The sequence below is a fragment of the Labeo rohita genome, chromosome 4 (assembly GCF_022985175.1).
Source record: "Labeo rohita strain BAU-BD-2019 chromosome 4, IGBB_LRoh.1.0, whole genome shotgun sequence".
In the NCBI taxonomy this organism is placed as follows: Eukaryota; Metazoa; Chordata; class Actinopteri; order Cypriniformes; family Cyprinidae; genus Labeo; species Labeo rohita.
In genome coordinates, this window is record NC_066872.1 from 42,704,788 (window position 1) to 42,722,827 (window position 18,040).

General features: G+C 37.4%; 4 protein-coding genes across 5 annotated transcripts; 2 read left to right on the top strand and 2 right to left on the bottom strand.

Annotated features, from left to right (window-relative positions):
- Positions 1-1,237: 1,237 nt before the first annotated feature.
- Positions 1,238-6,361, top strand: LOC127163998 (probable polypeptide N-acetylgalactosaminyltransferase 8). The gene is made up of 12 exons (XM_051107612.1): positions 1,238-2,068; positions 2,793-2,997; positions 3,070-3,236; positions 3,320-3,503; positions 3,873-4,070; positions 4,173-4,287; positions 4,414-4,599; positions 4,783-4,917; positions 5,027-5,122; positions 5,207-5,371; positions 5,461-5,583; positions 6,219-6,361. Exons 1-12 carry the CDS (start codon positions 1,888-1,890, stop codon positions 6,237-6,239), a joined length of 1,776 nt encoding a protein of 591 aa, XP_050963569.1. The 5' UTR covers positions 1,238-1,887; the 3' UTR covers positions 6,240-6,361.
- Positions 6,362-6,580: 219 nt separating this feature from the next.
- Positions 6,581-11,573, bottom strand: ada2b (adenosine deaminase 2b). Its single transcript, XM_051107617.1, has 10 exons — positions 11,389-11,573; positions 10,155-10,467; positions 9,858-10,077; positions 9,318-9,528; positions 9,101-9,228; positions 8,386-8,476; positions 8,116-8,224; positions 7,642-7,799; positions 7,249-7,451; positions 6,581-7,169 (listed from the first exon to the last, which is right to left on the bottom strand). The coding sequence occupies exons 1-10, from the start codon at positions 11,407-11,409 to the stop codon at positions 7,082-7,084; spliced, it is 1,542 nt and encodes a 513-aa protein (XP_050963574.1). The 5' UTR covers positions 11,410-11,573; the 3' UTR covers positions 6,581-7,081.
- A 103-nt stretch (positions 11,574-11,676) lies between these two features.
- atp6v1e1b (ATPase H+ transporting V1 subunit E1b) lies at positions 11,677-14,764 on the bottom strand. Its single transcript, XM_051107618.1, has 9 exons — positions 14,507-14,764; positions 13,712-13,777; positions 13,452-13,561; positions 13,237-13,303; positions 13,049-13,138; positions 12,883-12,951; positions 12,580-12,674; positions 12,382-12,469; positions 11,677-12,293 (listed from the first exon to the last, which is right to left on the bottom strand). The coding sequence occupies exons 1-9, from the start codon at positions 14,537-14,539 to the stop codon at positions 12,231-12,233; spliced, it is 681 nt and encodes a 226-aa protein (XP_050963575.1). The 5' UTR covers positions 14,540-14,764; the 3' UTR covers positions 11,677-12,230.
- Positions 14,765-15,010: 246 nt separating this feature from the next.
- Positions 15,011-17,969, top strand: si:ch211-214j24.14 (uncharacterized protein LOC559160 homolog). 2 transcript variants are annotated; one of them, XM_051107092.1, is made up of 2 exons: positions 15,011-15,253; positions 17,075-17,969. In XM_051107092.1, the coding sequence occupies exon 2, from the start codon at positions 17,260-17,262 to the stop codon at positions 17,878-17,880; it is 621 nt and encodes a 206-aa protein (XP_050963049.1). In that variant the 5' UTR covers positions 15,011-15,253; positions 17,075-17,259; the 3' UTR covers positions 17,881-17,969. The 2 variants fall into 2 exon arrangements, with proteins under 2 accessions (XP_050963049.1, XP_050963048.1); XM_051107091.1 differs by lacking the exon at positions 15,011-15,253 and adding an exon at positions 15,401-15,434.
- Positions 17,970-18,040: the final 71 nt, after the last annotated feature.

Here is an 18,040-nt window from a genome sequence, read left to right on the forward strand (position 1 = left end):
GCCATCTTGGAGGCATTTATGTTGACAACAACGTGCCTTGACACCTGACCTGAGGGCACTCCTGCCCGTTCGAAGACAGGGTCTGACCAAGGGTCTGACCAAGGGCCTAACAGGCGGCTACAATCCGGGGTAACGCTGACCCAGAAATTGCCATGCCCATCTTTAGATCCAGCCGTGCAGCCAGTGCTGAAGTGGTCTCATATGTAACAGGCCGAGCGGTGTAACTGTGGCTGCAGCTGCCATATGCCCTAGGAGCCTCTGAAAAATTTTTTAGAGGGGCCTCTAAATGACCTCACTGATACACCTGACCCTTGAAAGCAAACTAGAGAAACGGTCTGTGGCAAGGCAAAATCAAGACATGAAAGTACGCGTCCTTCAAGTAGAAACCCATTTAAAAGTAGTTAGCCCATTTAAAAGCAGTGGGTGAGTTACTAATATATGTCTTGCTTCAGTGTTGTTTTAGACTTTAAATACTTAATTAACACAAATTCTTCCACAAGAGAGAAGCCTTAAAGTAAGACATAAGAGGAAGCCAGCAAAGAAGCAAAAAAAGCCTGTTTCTAGAAGCCTTGATGTATTGATTCTGTCAGGTACAGACTGAGACGCCTGGGGGTGAAAAATGTAGTTTTGCATTGCAAAGTACGTTTGACGACTTCTAGTTTGGCTAACTTTATTTGAGTCCTTTTTAAATTAAAAAATGATATAAATTTGATACATTTTAAATGTTTACATCAATTGGATTTTTAAGTTTATTTATAATTTATAATTTTTATTGTTCTATTCAGATGGACTGTTGATGGACTATGCTGCGTACCTGGTTCCTTTTACTAAATGATACCTGATATTTAACTAATATTTACCTGACATTTATCCACCTCTACCAGGATTCAATGTCCTGGTTTCCTCGCAGTCTAGCATGGTGTGAGTGACGCTATGAAACAAGATGATTGGTTTGACAGTTTAATTTAAAATCCTTATTGTCTTCATCAAAACAGCAGATTATTGATCTGCAAACACATTTATGTTTGGGTAAAGGGCCATTTGAGGAAAACACTCCCATTTTATATTCATGTAATTATTTTATGATTCACTATCGATTTCTCTTCTCTTCCCTTCTCTTCTCTTCTTTTCTCTGCATTTTCAAACTGTATTTTGTGGAATATTTAACACACTTCAGTTTCTCATCACACAGGTAGATTTCCAGTGCTGTCCTGGTGTTCAGACACTGAAAAACATGTACTGGTCTTCAAAGAGGTGAACAAATAATTACACCCCAGACATTGATAGTTTGTTTTCAGAGACAGGCCATACAGAACAAAAACACCAAACACTGGCTGGAGATGACAGGAAAATAAAGGGATGTTTCTCTTTAGAAGTGCAGAAATGCAAGATATGCAGCTGTGAAGACAGTGTAAAAATTGTTTCATGTTTCCTACTAATATACCCTCTAAGTAATAGGACATGTTGTCACAGAATGTCAGTGTTTATTAAAAGAATAACACATCCAAAATTACCATTCTCTCATTATTTACTGAGCAGAATGTTTTCCATACAACAAAAGTGAATTCAGTAAAAATCTTGGCTTCCATCTTATAGCACTCCTGGAGCATTTCAGATCTGTGTGGCGTTTTAAATCGGTGGTGTTTTTTTTTCATGTAAATATAGATTCACACCTAGGCTTTATCCATTTTGTGAAATATTAAATAAAGAAAGCTAATAAACACTGAGGCTGTTGCATCCAAACCTTGTGCACAGTGACTAAGCGTCAGTGATGCTACATGTTTACACAATCACCTCAAGCATGACAGGACCAATGACAAAATAACTGAACACCTTTCATTAGACCACGACTCTCTGTGATGATAGTCGTGCTCGTGAATTCAAATCATGAGAATAAGCTGTGTGAAGAATTTGTTTCCAGTTTTGTCTGTCACTGTGGTGTTTCTCTACATGAGTTTGATGAGGAGGCAAATCCAAACTCAAGAGAAGCAGCTCCACCAAGTCCAGCAGAACAAGGAACAGCTCCTCAACAAGCTGGACAAACTGGAGGCTCATTTAATAGCCGTGGGTGAGTTAATAATGTTAAATCTCCTCCTGATGCTTTTCTGTGAAACATAAAAATATATTTTTGACAGTTTTTGAGGCCATACAATGGAAGTAAATGGTAACCAAAACTGTTAGGTTAACAACATTCTTACAAATAAAGGTTCTTTATTGGTATCAGTTGTTCCAAGAATAACATTTAAACATCCACAAAATGGTTTTGTTGCCCAAAAGATTATATAAAATGAAAAAGGTTCTTCAGATTATTGAAATGCATAAAAATTCTTTGCACTAAGAATAAATAGTTCTTTTAATAAATGAAATAAAATAATTTTCTATGGCATAGCTGTGAAAACTTTTTTTTGAGGGTGAATTTTCAAAATATTCTGCTTTGTGTTCTACAGAAGTGAATAACTTGCTCTTTCTGTGAAATGAATAATCATGCAAAAAAAAGTCTTCAGTCAGCAATGCAGATGCTGATCGTTTCATTATTAATATATAGAAACAGCCAAAAGCAGTAGGGCTATGAAAATAAAGTCTTGTTATATGATGTCAACCTGTCTGCCAACTCACTCCCTGGAAATTACATCAGTAATTAGGCTACTGATGTCTTTTTTTAAAATGACATGTACATGCACAATATTATTTTAATCACTATTTTGGTGGGTTTGTGTTAATGTAATTTGAAGCAATTCCTGTAAACAATGATATTTAAAATGAAAAAAAAAAAAAAAAAAAAAAAATTGCAGAAGAGAAAAGCCTTAAAGTGAAACATGAGAAGAAGCCAGCAAAGAAGCTGTTCCCAAACTCACACCTTTTCAAGCAATGGACTGTTGAACTTTCTGAGGATGACCAGAGGAAGGCTGAAGATCTCTATCAGAAATATGGCTATAATGCCTTTCTTAGTGACCAACTGCCTCTGGACCGGGAGCTGCCGGACACTCGAGACCACAGGTGCGTTTCAGCGGTTTACGGATATGCTCTGAAATTCAACATCTGTCTTGATGCATTCTCCTATTTCTGTAGATGCATTGACCGTGAATACCCCCACAATCTACCCACCCTCAGCGTGGTGCTGATTTATCTGGATGAGGCTCTGTCTGTCATTCAAAGAGCCATTTGCAGCATCATCAACAGAACTCCAGCCCACCTGCTCAAGGAGATCATACTGGTGGACGACCACAGCACAAATGGTGTGTTTCCCTCAAAACCCCAGTCTCAGATTAATATTGTACCCAAAATGAGCTACAGTATTGATTCTAGACATATCTCACAGAAAATCTGAAAACACAGCTGCATGCTTATGTCAGCTCCATCAATAAGAAGCACCCAGGGCTGCTGAAGATGGTGACCCATTCAGAGCACAAAGGACTTTCCCAGGCCAGAATCTCAGGGTGGAAGGCAGCCACTGGGGATGTGGTTGCCATTTTGGATGCCCACATTGAGGTCCATGTCAAATGGTGTGAAACTGCTCAGTTGACTTCAATATTTGGCAATAAACTAAATATTTGTCTAACTCTCTTGTCCTAATATGCTATTGTTTTATTGAATTAGCTTTTATTTAAAAAATAAAATTTTAAGTTTTAGTAATTTTGTTATGTGCTGTGTCATTTTTGTTCATTTTTGCAATTTAGTTTTTTTAAGTTTTAGTAATTTTCATAGCTGCTTCAGCTTGAAGTGTCAAACTGCTGACATCAGTGTTTGTCAAACTAAATATTTGCTCAGTTAGCTGAATATCATGCTTCACCTTTATTTTTTAACTAAAATCAAAACTGATTTATTGGTATTAAGGTGCATGAAATGTTTCTCGTATATTGTCTCTCCTTTAGGGCGGAGCCTCTGCTTGCACGTATCCAGGCTGACCGCACGCTGGTCCTGAGCCCCGTGTTTGATAAAGTCAATTACTATGACTTGCAGGTGACACCGCATTTTACCTACGCTCAAGGTTTTGACTGGGCTCTCTGGTGCATGTACGTGGCATTCCCACAGAAGTGGTATGATCAAAACGATCCTTCACAGCCAGGAAAGTGAGTGTGTGTAAAACTGTGTCTAAGATAATAGTGAATTAATATTCTTGTTCTTAGTATTCTTTCACATTGTAACAGATCCTTCCTTTTCATGTTCTCCAGGAGTCCCTCTGTAATGGGAATTATAGTAGTTGATCGTCTGTTCTTCGGTGAGATTGGGACTCTGGATGGAGGAATGAAGGTGTACGGAGGAGAGAATGTTGAATTAGGAATACGGGTAATTCACATGCACGTAAAAACACATTGAGCATTCTTAAGTTATTATTTTATATTATACTTTATATATCTACATGGTAGCCATATTGCACATTGTTGACTTTTTCTTTCATGTGTTTTCGTTAAGGTGTGGCTGTGTGGAGGAAGTATAGAAGTTGTACCCTGCTCTAGAATTGCTCATATCGAAAGGTTACACAAACCCTACATGCCTTATCTTAGCAGTGTAATGAAGAGAAATGCCCTCAGAGTGGCAGAAGTTTGGATGGATGAATACAAGACAAATGTGAACATCGCCTGGGGTCTTCCCATACAGGTAGATCTCATTAAAAGATTCAGACACTCAAATTCTGTTTTTTTAAGGTCGGTTGATTCTAACAGGTTTAGTTTGAGCCCTGTTAAGTGAACCGAGATGTGTAACTATTGGTTTTGAGGACTAAAACATTAAATTGTTCTGATTCTTATGATCCTGTGTATCTGTTCTCACTTGTTCCCACAGAACCATGGGATAGACATTGGTGATGTATCTGAGAGAAAGAAGCTGAGAAAAAGGCTAAATTGCAAACCATTTAAATGGTATCTGGAAAATGTCTATACTCAATTAAATCCCATTCATATTTTAGCTTATGGAGCGGTGAGTGACATATAGTTCACTATGAATCAAGATAGTCTAAGGGATCAGTTGTATAGGAAAAACTATGAAGGGTTTGAGGGGTATGATCTCATTATTTCTATCTAAACAGCTGATCAATGATCTGCAAACAAGATTATGTTTGGATATGGGGCCAGTTGAGGAGAACACTCCCATTTTATATCCATGTCATTTCATGGAACCACAGGTAATATGTTCTCCTCTGTTCTCTTCTCTGCATTTTAAACTGTATTTTGAGGAATATTTGACACACTTCAGTTTCTCATCACAGATATTTTATTATACGGGACGTGGTGAGATATATGTGCATCCCATTCAGTCTATTAAAAACAGTCGGATCCACTGTCTAATTGATCCCGGCTCAGGCAGGTTTCCAGAGCTGTCCTGGTGTTCGGACACTGAAAAACCAAAACACATGTACTGGGACTTCAAACAGGTGAACAAATAATTACACCCAAATAATTACTATTGTGTATCACAATTTAAACATTGCTTGGAAAAATGCATATTTTTATTTGTTTTCAGGGACAGGCCATACAGAACAGAGACACCAAACGCTGTCTGGAGATCAGCGCTGAGCAGACAGAAAAGTATGAAAAGAACGTTTTTCTTCAGGAGTGCAGAAACCAACACTGGAAGATACAGAATGTAATTCACGACTTTTGAAATGAAAGATCACTTTATTTAAACACAGCTGAGATGCTGGAGTGTTAGTGGCAAAAATGCAAATGCAGATATGTACTGAAAGAGACTGTCTGAAAAATTGTTTCATGTTTCATACTAACCCTATGGCCAGCTATAGGACATGTTGTCACAGAATGTCAGTGTTTATTAAAAGAATAATTCATCCAAAAATTACAATCCTCCCATCATTTACTGAGTAGAATGTCCAGACTGTTGTTTTCCATACAACAAAAGTGAATTTGGTGAAAATCTTGGCTTCCATCAAATGGCACTCCTGAAGCATTTCAAATCTGTCTTAAATCTGGGGTGTATTTTTATTTAAATATAGCTTGACATCTAGGCTTTATCCGTTTTGGGTGTATATGTATATTACATTTAATAAATAAAGTGAATCAACATTGAGGCTGTTGCATACAAATCTTCTGTCACAGTGACTATGCATCACTGATGCTACACTTTTACACAATTACCACAAGCATGACAGGACCAATGAGAAAATAACTAAAAACAGATGAAGGAAAATGCATTTACATGAGTTACTAATATACGTTTGCTTCAGTTTTATATTTTGAATACTTGATGAACACATATTCTTGCAGGAGAGAGACGCCCCAAAGTGAGAAAGAGAAGAAGCCAGCAAAGAAGTTGTTCCCAAATGCGAATCTTTTCAAGCAATCGACCGTTGAACTTTCTGAGGATGACCAGAGGAAAGCTGAGGATCTCTTTCAGAAATACAGCTACAATGCCTTCCTTAGTGACCAGTTACCTCTGGAAAAGGACCACATTTGAGTTTCAGAGGTTTACCGAAATGCTCTGAAATTTAACATCTGTCTTGCTGCATTTATCCATTTCTGTAGATGCATTTAGAGCAGAAAGGACTTTCCCAGGCCAGAATTTTAAGGATTAAGGCTGTCATTGGGGGTTTTTTGGTTGCATTTTGTATGCCCACATTGAGGTCCATATCAAATGGTGTAAAATTGCTCAGTTGACTTCACTATTTGGCAATAATATTTATTAAACAAACAAACAAAAAAGTATTATAGGTATGAGAGTGTATAAAATCTTAACCGTTTCTCAAGTACTCTCTCTCTCTCTTTTAGGGTGGAGTCCCTGCTTGCACAATTCCAGCCTGACCGTACACTGAACCCTTTGTCAGTTACTATGACTTGCAGGTGACAAAGTATTTTGTCTCGCCTCATGGTTTTGACTGGGCTCTGTGGTGCGTGAACCTAACATTTCTACAGAAGTGGTGCAATCAAAATGACCCTTCAAAGCCAGGAAAATGAGTGTGTGTTGTGTAATACTGTATCTAACATGTAAGTTAATGTTAACTACTACTTGTTTCTTGGTGACATTTGTCTGTTGATCTGATAGTAAAAGGACGTAAAAAATGTAGGCAACTCAATTCATTTATGATATAGATACTGTAATAAAAAATACAGTCCACTTCTGTTTGTCATGGTTATGAATTCTCTGCAACAAATTTGTTCCACTTTTCCTTCCATACTGTCATAGCTTTATCCTGTAGTTGTAGTGACAAAGAACTGTACCTGTTAACAAAGGGGGAAAGCACAACCATTAAAAAAAAGACTTTTCCAAAGAAAGTATGTGAAAAAGTAAATCAATCACCTGATTGAATTCATCGCAAGCTCCTTTAGAGTCCCCAGGTTTGCGCTCAACCCACCAATACCCACAAAGACCTGGTAGAAATCATAGGAAAGTCCTGTGGTCCCGAATAAGGTGGGATCATCAGAGCTCACCACTATGGGATGACCGTCTGACATTAGTACCGCGGCGGGGTGATTACGCAAATCCGAGACCAGTCTTAGCACCTGAAGAAGACAGAAAAACACTGTTGATTTAATCAATCTCACTGACATTATTGGCACAGTACTGCTCAAGACAAGTCTGTCCAAATATTGGTTTTATTTACATTAGTGGAGCAAACCAAAAAATAACATTTTTACATAAAAAGTAACTAAAAGTGCATATGGTCAGCCTAGTTCTGCAACGCAGCTGTACCTGGTTGGAAATGGGACACAACTCCACCGCCACCCCTCTCATCCTGGACAGCTGCTTGGCCAGGGGATGATGAACCAGTGCAAAACCATGTCCAATGCGGCTGGTGTTAAACAGCAGAGCATCCAACACATTCCTGTCCACATCTGTACCATCCAAATCTAAAAAACCCACAGAAAGACAAACTCCTTTATGCAATTCAGATTTCGCAGCCAGGACATGTCTGGGAAAAAAGAGGACTATTTTTGAAGTTTTCTTAATTGTATTTAATAGGTTACATATTTGATAAAACATCTGCCATTGGTTCAAAAACAGTGCTTTTGTATTTGTGTTGAGGTTTTGTTGCATTTACACCATTTTGACCAGTAAGTGGTGCTTTGAGTGCTTTGATTTTGTGAAGCCATGGGTTCAATTAATTCAAAATTTCAAAATGTCTTGTTTCTACTAATAGTAAGAAAGTGAGCTACATTTACTGACCTGTCTCTCCAGCATGGAAAAAGAAAGGAAGTTGCGTCTTTAGTTCTGAAGGGAATGATAAGGCATCTCGAAAGTACCAGATAGATCTTCCAGTGTCTTCACGGCCTACCTACAGCAATAAATTGACAGAATTAGAGAAAAATAATATTAAATCCTGGTTCAGTTATTTTGGGTTTGTTATTGCTGTGGTTTGCTTGCACAGTGCAGACAGTAACATATTTAGTATTTAGTATTGCATTTTGATGCAACTTAAGTCAAGGATGAGATTACCAGGTCAAATCCAGCAACAATGTCTGGATATTTTCTCTGCATTTTAATGGCCTCTTGTACTGCCTGCTTCACTTGAGACACACTAAGAGACCTGTGTAAAAATGCATTCAGATCAGATCAAATGTAATATGTAATGAGAATGTAATACTGCATCTGAAATGAATATTCTTAGTATATTAAATCTTACTGTCAAAAGTCCTAGACAATATAGTTAATACTTTTGAATTCAAATGACAGCGTTAAATGTGTTTATATTCTGCAGTAATTAATGGCATGCGTCTTTGCTTTTGTAGTCCTGAGTTAATGTTTAAAGGAAGCATTATTATCCATAATCTCATAGCCTGTTTCACCTTTGTTAGTCTAGTGGCGTCATAATTCGAAAAAGAAAAATCTTATTTGGCAATAGTGGAAATGTCATTTCTTTCTTAGAAACAGTGGACTTTATTAAATAAACTAACATTGCTTATGCCCTTTAAAAGAAGAAAAAACTGTATGAAAGGTTGTAATTCTTTAATGCTGTAAAATATATATATAGAGCTGAAAGTTATGTTTGGTAACAGAAATGAAAGTTATTTACACTAAAAGTTTTAATTATTATTGATGCTGTTGAATTGTAAAGGTTGGTAAATTAAGTATGTATTTGTCTCATTCAGTTAATTCACAGGACAATAGAGACCATTTATTGGTTGATTGATTTAGCTTAATGTAGTTTTACCTGTGAACAGAGAAGATTAAACGAGATCCTATGAAATCTGGATGATTTGCTCTGAACTGCTCTGTAATGTTTCTGTAGACCTCCAGAGACCACGCTGTGTCATGGATAGTGCCATCAAGTTCATAAACCTAAACATAATTATATAACATACACATTTTTTTTTATCCAAGAGCATATATACATTTAATTACAGTGATGTGGTTTATCAGTCACAAACCTTGGACTGTCCGACCCTCAGCTCCAGGTACATGATATTGTCTTCGTAAAGCTCCTTCAGACCCTGGTAGATGTAGTCCTTAAAGACTGGTGCATATGTGATCAGCCCAGATAGAGCTAAAAAAATCTTCTCAAACCTGTCCCATGCTGCATCTTGTGTTGGATAAGACTTCTCCGGGTCTTCCGTGAAAAGTGTAAGATTTCGCATTAAACTGAGAAATGTAATATGTATATATATAATTAGTTTTTAATTAGTATATATATTATTAATTTCTCTTAATTGGTTCTTGCTATCAACCAATCAATCAATAAAAATATACTTAATTTGTTGATGCTGAGTTAAAAAAATATATATATTTTTACATATCGATAGACCACTAAAGTCATACTTAAAAATGTATGAATTTCATTTCATCCATCAAATCAAGTGGCATTTGCAAACAAATTATGCTTTTCAGTGCACTATAATGGCCACGGTTATTGTTTGTACCAGTGAACACCTGTGGCTATTTTATAGCTGATGTTGAATAGATTTATTAACCTTTTATCAAAGGCAGTGACATCACTCATACTTGCCCTCAGCACATCCAGTCGTTTCCAAAAAGAGCATCCCCATCGCAAAAAGGGCATACTGGTAGAGAAAAGGAACTGCACTGAACCGTCCCACGTAAAGCAGATGTAACAATGAGGCCTGTACGTTACATTGAGCACCAGCCAATCCACACTCACCATAGCAGAGCTGTGGATGTGAAGAGCAGCACCTGTAGGGGACAGGACAGTTTCATTTTATTATCTGAAGGACAGATGTTTCCCAAATGTACAAGTAACTGTTTTTTACCCTTTGGCATTTTCTGTAGCAGTTTGAAGACAGGGCTTTTTTGCACAATGTGCCGCACTTTGAAGAAGTGATGGGCTGGTGGGAAAGGTGAAGCAGCCATTTCTTTCAGCTTCAGCCGGTGTAGGAGTGAATCCAGTTGCAGTTCGGCAGCAGTGAGCTCCACTCTGCCCCCTACCTGCTGGGCCATGTCCTGCTTCAGCATCAGTTCCCTCTGATGGGGATCTGGCATTGGATTACACTCTTTGATACACAGTAACATCAGGACAATCAGAACTGCCATGCTGGAGAGACTCGTCATGCTCGTACAGAGATCCTGAGACGGTAAGAGAGTTAAATTCCCATTGTTGTTAGTTTTTTTTTAAAATAGGATTTGTCTATACTTTCGCACAGTTGTTGTTGTTGTTGATGTTTTAAATGCCTTAATGATGAATTTGTTTCTACAAACACAGATTTTCGCTTTATAAGACATTAATTGATGGACTGGAGTGGTGTGGATTACTCGTGGATTATTGTGATGTTTGGACTCTCATTCTGACGGCACCCATTCACAGTAGAGGATCCACTGGTGAGCAAGTGATGTAATATTAAATTTCTCCAAATCTGTTTTGATAAAGAAACAAACTCATCTACATCTTGGATGGCCTAAGGGTGAGTACATTCTCAGAAAATGTTCATTTTCAAACCTGTAAATCATTGGTTTACAGTTGTTTTCTGATTTACTGGAATGATTTGGATGAAAGAACTGTTTTGTCTGTTTTGTCCTTTTAGTGTCTTAAACATGTCTATTGCTTGTTACAGGTTAGGACAATAGACAGATGTCAACTTTATTTCATTATTTTAAGATCAGTTTTACTTCTGCTACTACTAATAATAGATTAGCTGTTTTCTAATATTTTTGCAGTCATTCTGTTAAAAGCATTTAAAAGGATCTTTTGTAAGTTCACTTGGCACACCATTTAAACTGCTCAAAACTATACCTTTATTTTATTAATTTTATTATAAATAATCATTTTACATGATGATCATCATAATTGTTATGTTACATCTGTTTCACTAGTATTATTCCTTAATTTACTTAATATTATTTTAATATGGTAGCTTGAACCTCAGCTTTTGCTAAAATCAAATAATTGACATTCCTGTAAATCTAATCTGAAAAAAAGGCAGACTTTAAAACATTACTATTGATTGTAAACAATAAACAACTCTATCCGCAGGCTAAAAGTTAGCTTACCTTCAAGTTTATTTTGCTCATTGCTCCCTTTTTGTTTCCTTCTATTTGTCTTGAATCCAGAAAACATGTACTGTATTTTAGTCTGTCTGCATGTCTTGTGTATGAAGTTCCTCTTTCGGCAAGACCAGCATATGTTGAGAATGTGATGACAATAGAGCATGTGACATACTGTGAATCAAATGACTCAGGAATAAGGGCCTTCTGCAAACCCTTCTCATTATGACATTCCCCAAATGACTGACATTTACCCCTTCACAATACGAGACTCAGTAAGAACACAACAGAAGATCTGTTTGGTATTGTTTTTCATTACATATCATTTTCACATCAATATCATTTTTGCAGCAATAACAGACACGATTGCTTGTGATATACAGGTCATGCTCTGCACCACAGGAAAAGACAGCAAATAAAAATTCAACGGAAACAATTAAACACAACGTAATTTTCAAGTCTGTGCCACCATTTTGTTTTTCTGAGGGATGCTCAAGATGGGTCCGTGTTCTCCTTTACAGCCACAAAATGGGTGAGTTCACAAACAATCTTGGAATTTCTACATCAGTTTAAGACTGAGTGTTTCTGTAAACATGACCGTGTTATATTACAGCTGCATTCAGAATCAAACACATGAGATGTTATGGACCGGAGTTCTAGCAGCCAACTGAAACACTATTTTGATCCTTTTTACAGCAATCATGAATCACCACATGGAGAACACACACAAACACATGATATTTTCTTAAATACAGACAGACACAGGAATGGAGTCTTTAACATCAGAATAAAAATAAAAGTACAACATCAAACAATGGCGTTCTGCCGTGGTTTGGAGTAAGTGAGGATCAGTCCATGAACTTGCGGTTCTGGTTTGCACCAAATAGGGCGACTCGGATTTCAGGCATCATCTGAAAAGAATCAAAAGAAAATGTAAAATCAATCGTACAATTTACACTTCTTTTCATAATTGTAAACTTCTCTGCCCAATTTCTGTACCTGTTGTGCTATGAGATCCAGCCTGCTCTCCAGAGTGTTAGACACTTTGATCTTCCCATCAGCATTGTACAGCTCAATACCACCAGAGCTAACAAAAAACCCAGACACTTTCATTTTCATATTTAAAAACCACCATTTATTAAAAAAAAGATAGTCAGGCTGATTTTGTATTGAGAAACTGAAACCGCAGATGCTCACATTTCTGGAGAGAGGAAGTTCTCCTGGTCAATGCGCACTTCAAGATTGTCCTTAACTGCTGCCTTGTAGATGGAAATGTTTTTCTGCACAGCAGCCTAATAAAAGACATGTTTGTTTTTATTAAGATTTTTAATTTTGTTTTCATTTTAATTTTGTTAGTTGTTCGGTCATTTTATGTATTATATTTACATTTTAATTACAGTTATTTATTTTTATATGTTTTATTTTAGTTTACATTTATTTTATTTCTAGTAACACATTGGATTTTTATGGTTTTATTTTTAGGTTTAGTGAACTGCAAACCTGCACTATGCCCACATCCTGTTTGCGACAACGGATGGTCACTTTGGGTTCCAGGAGCTGGTAAAAACCCTGAAACATGAAAATATGAAAACATGTCCTGATAGGACTCACATACATTCTTTGATAGACCTTGTTTGCTATACTGTTTAATTATACAATCGCTCACCTGCAGGACTAGTCCATCCATCAGAGCCGCGTATCTGGACGGATCCCTGGCTACGTTCGCTAGTCGCTGACGTGCGTCATTTAACAAATCCTAAAAAACACAGAATTAAAACTGCGCTGTAAACAGACAACAGAAACTCAATATTCATTTTAAGGCTAGATGTGCCACAAAAAAGAACAGGAACTAACCGAAATCATGTCATCACGGGCCTTAAGGACCTTTAGTCTGGCCTGGTTCATTAGGTTGGACATTTGACTGTGGACAGGAAGCAAACAATTAAAACAAAATGATCACAATCAGAACATTCATAATTAAATAATCTAAAAGTGTTTTACTGCATGGAATGCTTGTTTAAATAACTGGGAGGAATTTGAGGATCTGGCTCAGAGGAAGTCACACTCACATTTTCTTCTGCTGTTCGATCTGTTTCTCCTTCTTCTCATAGTACTCCATAATTTTCAGACGCTGAGTCTGAACCAGCCGACCTTTTTCAATGTTGAACTCCTCCTCGGCCTGCAGGGGGAGTCACTTGTCATCATATCAGCTCTTATCATCAGCAGGTCACACAATTTCACACCATTTCCACCGGCACGGCCTTTTAAACTCAGTCTTTAGATATTTTAGTAAAATAATTTAAACCTAGAGTTTGTAAATTAAAATTACCTTTGCATCGATCTCCTCTGCTTTTTCATTGGCCTCCTGCTCAATGAAAGCCATCATGTGCTTGATCTGGAAAGATATAGGAATCAAAAGGAGAATAATTCAATATCTATGGGGAAAAAGGCTTTAAATGAACATGAATAATGCTAGTCTAACAGCATTACAATATTTAACACCCACTTGTAAATACATGCATATCTTTGTTACCTAATGTTGTATAAAATACATTGTTAGGCACATGTTGGTTGTTTTCTCTGAGAAAAATGATCTTAAACTTGTTTAAAGTTACAGTAGCAATGAGTCGCCCTGTTGTGGCTTCATCACAAGGATGTGGAATGTGTGTCTAGTGTGTGTATGTGTTTAGTATGTTATTACTATGCAGAATGTCCTACCTATCTTCCTATCTTAATATTTTGCATCATTTGCATTTTAAAATTAGCATTTTTGTGGTGAATATTTGATTTTATTCATCACACTACCTTGATGCATTTGTTTTTAGAATGAACTGCTCAGTTTATTTTTTCCTTATTGATCCTTTATGCATATGGGCATGACCAGGTATACGTATTAAAATAAAAAAAATATATATATATTTTACTATTATTATATAGACAGGTCTTGTGATTCAAGCGCGTGTCTAATGAATAAATGACGAACAACCTTGAAGGCCACATGATATCACCATGCCAGTACTAGGCTCGTATAATACAATGAATTTGTCAAATCACCGAATGATATATCTTGCTACAGTGTTACGTTCTAAAATAGAGTAAATTATGCATTCGAAAGCATTTTCACCTGCTTCTGGACGTCGGCATCGCTGAGCGCCATGACTGCTGCTGCGGCTGCTGTAAGAGGATTTTAAACTCCACCGACTGAAAACGCTCGCGACGGAAAGACGCCGAGTGACAAATGGATTTAAAAAAATATTTTCGAAAAGCCTACAGTTTTAAAACTGCACCAAAATTACATGAAAAGGTCGATCGTGACAGTGTCCGAGTCGTGAAAATAGACTGGAAGGATCAGCTGATTCTCAGTCAATGATGACCCACGCATCACATGATGCGTGTTTCCTCTCTGGTAGCCAATCAGATCTCAGTGCGCGTCTAGGCTTTTTTTTTTTTTTTTTTTTTTTTTTTTTGCGTTTTATGTGACAAATGCTGCACGCATTTATGTTGATGAATGTTGTTACAAAACAAATTTATATGGACCATAACTCTACAAATAACATTTTTGAAAGTTGTGAGATGTAAAAATTACGTAGGCCAATCTCAGACTTTTATACAGCAAGTCCAGCCTCGTTTTCATCCTCGTTTAATTAAATATTTCGTCTCACTGTTCATTAAGATGAAACAAACAGTATTCGGACACATAGGATCACTGCAAATGATCCTATGTATAATATAATAACAGTGACCTTAGGGGGGTATAATAACAGTGACCTTATTCACAACTTTGTCAGACACATGTCAAGCAAACAGGACTGTGTCACAGAAAGTAGGACAGATCGATGTGTCATGACCCTCAGTTTAGAACAGAACAAAGGTAAGTGGACCGATGGGAGTTTTTACTGCTTTGTCATATCACCATGTGTTGGACAGATGTAATGGGATAGGGGTGGGTTTTTAGGGGACGGGGAGGTGCTGGACTGCATTCTGTTGCTCCAGTGACCCTTCTCTGTATTTATTCAAGCCTCCAGTCTGACTAAACCTTGCCCTCAGAGAAGGTAAGATCTGTTTTCAATGGCTGCTTTTGTGTAGACTTTTTTCTCAAACAGAAGGTCATTTAATGTTTTCCAGGCTTCAAAATATGGAAATACCTGTATGTGTCATTTCAGTTTCATGTATGGGTAATATGAGACTGAATGTAAGCTTGGACATTTCAAATGATACTCCTTTCAAAACATGAAGTGCGATAAAGTGCTATAAGCATGTTTTCTATAAGAGTAGGTACAGTAAATATCATAGGCCTCTAGTGGAATCTATATTTCTTAACAGGCTGAAAAGATAATTAGATTAGATCATCTTATTATATTAATTGTCTGGTTAGTGAATGACTTATTCAACCATACTTAAAACACTCCTGCTAGTTAAAATATGCCTTTCTCTAGGTTTATGCAGAATAACTGACCTGTGTTGTCATTCTAGCCTGTTTTTCATTCTTTCCATTGGTTCGTAATCAGACAGAAGTCAAAGTTAAAAAGCCACAGCATGTATTTCTCGCCCATCTGATCCCTTTAAGCACTTTGACCTTTGATCTTGCCGATAGGCTTTAGTTTACTGTCGCTTCACAATCTGACTGTTGACGCTGCAGATGTTTTCACTATGACGTGACTGAAGCAGTGCTTTTGCAAACGATAACCACTGTTACCACCATGTTCTGTACTTCATTAAAGTGACACTCAAATTTGTATAATCATATTGTTTACTGACAATTTTAAATTTGGTCATAAAAGAGCAAGTATGGATTTGTCCATTTTGTTTTCGTTCACCCAGAAGTTCATTGTAGTGCTTGTTTTATTGTCTTCATATTTATGCTGATTTTATTAACTTGTTTTTTAACCACTGTTTCCATCCTGTTTTGAACATGATTGGACACTAAAATACATAAAGGGCAGTGATTCTTCAGGAACCACGTTAGCAAATTAAATTAAAACGGTTAAACTGACAAATGAGAGCTAGTCATTAAAGAGTAAGCAAAGGTATGCCCATTTTGTGTAAGTGCTATGTGAACTGAACCATGATCCTGTCATGCTATGTGAAATATCTGACATTCTCTATTCATGGAAACAGATGGGGATATATATAGGTTGCATTGCCAGTGCTATACATAGATCACAACATGATGATAGATTAATTCTTTGTAATTTGTCATGGATACACATAAATGAAATGTTGCTGAGGGCAGATTTCAGATTTGATGCATAAAATGAAGTCCTGTATTTTTTCAAGCCCCACATTTTTTAAATTTAATATAAAATAAAACTATATCTACACTATAATTCTTATGTCTGTGTATGTGATGGGCACAAAAAGATAACAATTGAAATGTCATTGTTTAAACTCAAAAATATTTTTTTTTCTTGCTGTTGGTTATTAGTGTTGTTGTTTTTATTGTTGCTGCTGTTGTTTTAGGCTTGTTAATGTCTTTTCACGCAAGTTGATTTTGGCATTTAAAAAATACTTAAAATCACTAAGTAAAAATAAGTGGTGAATGCCATTGTTTGACTTTGTTCTTTTATTAAATATCAGCTTATTTCAAATCATACATAAAAATACATTTTTTCATTCCCACAATGCTCATATTAATTTAATTAGTCAGTGACAATGCGCTTATGACTAAATGAATTCTGTCTTTCCTCTTTAGGACTCCTTTAAACATTAGTCAGATTTTCAGAGAGGAATAAAAGATCTTCCACCCTGTCTGAGGACGGGCAGTTCGCGGGACCCGACCCTCCCCAGGATCAAACCTCAAGCCTGGAGGAGAGGAGCAGTGGGTCCAGCCCCTGGCAGACCACTAGTCTAGCCGAGTCCTGGGCATCTGTTAGTGACATGGAGCCACAGCTTGGAAGTCTAGAGACCAGTGAGATGGTCCTAGTTCAAGAGGACCACACTGAGAACCACTTCTCCACCTCTGACATCATCCACCTAGAGGCGGAGCTTCACGAGAGGATGGAGTCAGATGAGGATGAGGACCTTCAGAGCAGCATGCTGAGCATGATCGGCAGCGTCAGGGAGCTGGAAGAGATTGGAGCACTTCCTGCAGAATCAGATCTCAAGCCCCCCCAGACTGTGGAGCTCCTGATGTGTGTGGAAGAGGAGCCAGTTGTGGAGGAAATTGAGCCAGAATTGGCTTCTGAGCCAGTTTTCTCTCACACCCCTCTTATGTCTGAGCCTTTAGATTTTACACTGGCTTCAGTTCCCATACCTGAAATCATCTCACAGGTTTTAGATCATCTCCCACCCTCCGCAGTCTCACACTTAGAAGAACCTCACACCTCTGAATCAGGCTCTATTAATGCACCAAGTGTGTCAGCGTCATCTGTAGAAGAGGTTGTTCCAAAAGCAGACCCACTTTCAGCCCCACCCTTTGAACTTCCTGTGCTGCTGGTTGGTGGCGCTGCCCTGGTGGCGGTAGTGGGAATAATTACATACACCTTGATTAAAAAGTAGCAGGACTGTGTATCTCTTTATTAGTGTCAAAACTGTACACCATTTCAACAAATTGTATTATGTGACATAAAAAATACAGTGTTATTCAATATTGTTGCTTGTCTTGTTTTGTATGTTTACACACATACACACACACTAAACACAATCTGAGAGTCTCATC

What these genes read in the sequence shown, in the direction of transcription:
- LOC127163998 (XM_051107612.1), top strand. Translation starts at nt 1,888, where the DNA reads ATGAGAATAAGCTGTGTGAAGAATTTGTTTCCAGTTTTGTCTGTCACT. An exon ending in GGACGACCACAGCACAAATG is followed by an intron (nt 3,237 to 3,319) that starts GTGTGTTTCCCT and finishes CATATCTCACAG; the next exon opens with AAAATCTGAAAACACAGCTG. An exon ending in GTCATTTCATGGAACCACAG is followed by an intron (nt 5,123 to 5,206) that starts GTAATATGTTCT and finishes TTCTCATCACAG; the next exon opens with ATATTTTATTATACGGGACG.
- si:ch211-214j24.14 (XM_051107092.1), top strand. Translation starts at nt 17,260, where the DNA reads ATGGAGCCACAGCTTGGAAGTCTAGAGACCAGTGAGATGGTCCTAGTT.
- ada2b (XM_051107617.1), bottom strand. Translation starts at nt 11,409, where the DNA reads ATGAGCAAAATAAACTTGAAG. An exon ending in GTCACTGCCTTTGATAAAAG is followed by an intron (nt 9,529 to 9,857) that starts GTTAATAAATCT and finishes TACATTTCTCAG; the next exon opens with TTTAATGCGAAATCTTACAC. An exon ending in CTTGCGATGAATTCAATCAG is followed by an intron (nt 7,170 to 7,248) that starts GTGATTGATTTA and finishes CTTTGTTAACAG; the next exon opens with GTACAGTTCTTTGTCACTAC.
- atp6v1e1b (XM_051107618.1), bottom strand. Translation starts at nt 14,539, where the DNA reads ATGGCGCTCAGCGATGCCGACGTCCAGAAGCAG. An exon ending in ATCGAACAGCAGAAGAAAAT is followed by an intron (nt 13,304 to 13,451) that starts GTGAGTGTGACT and finishes TCCTGTCCACAG; the next exon opens with TCAAATGTCCAACCTAATGA. An exon ending in AGGATGTGGGCATAGTGCAG is followed by an intron (nt 12,675 to 12,882) that starts GTTTGCAGTTCA and finishes GTCTTTTATTAG; the next exon opens with GCTGCTGTGCAGAAAAACAT.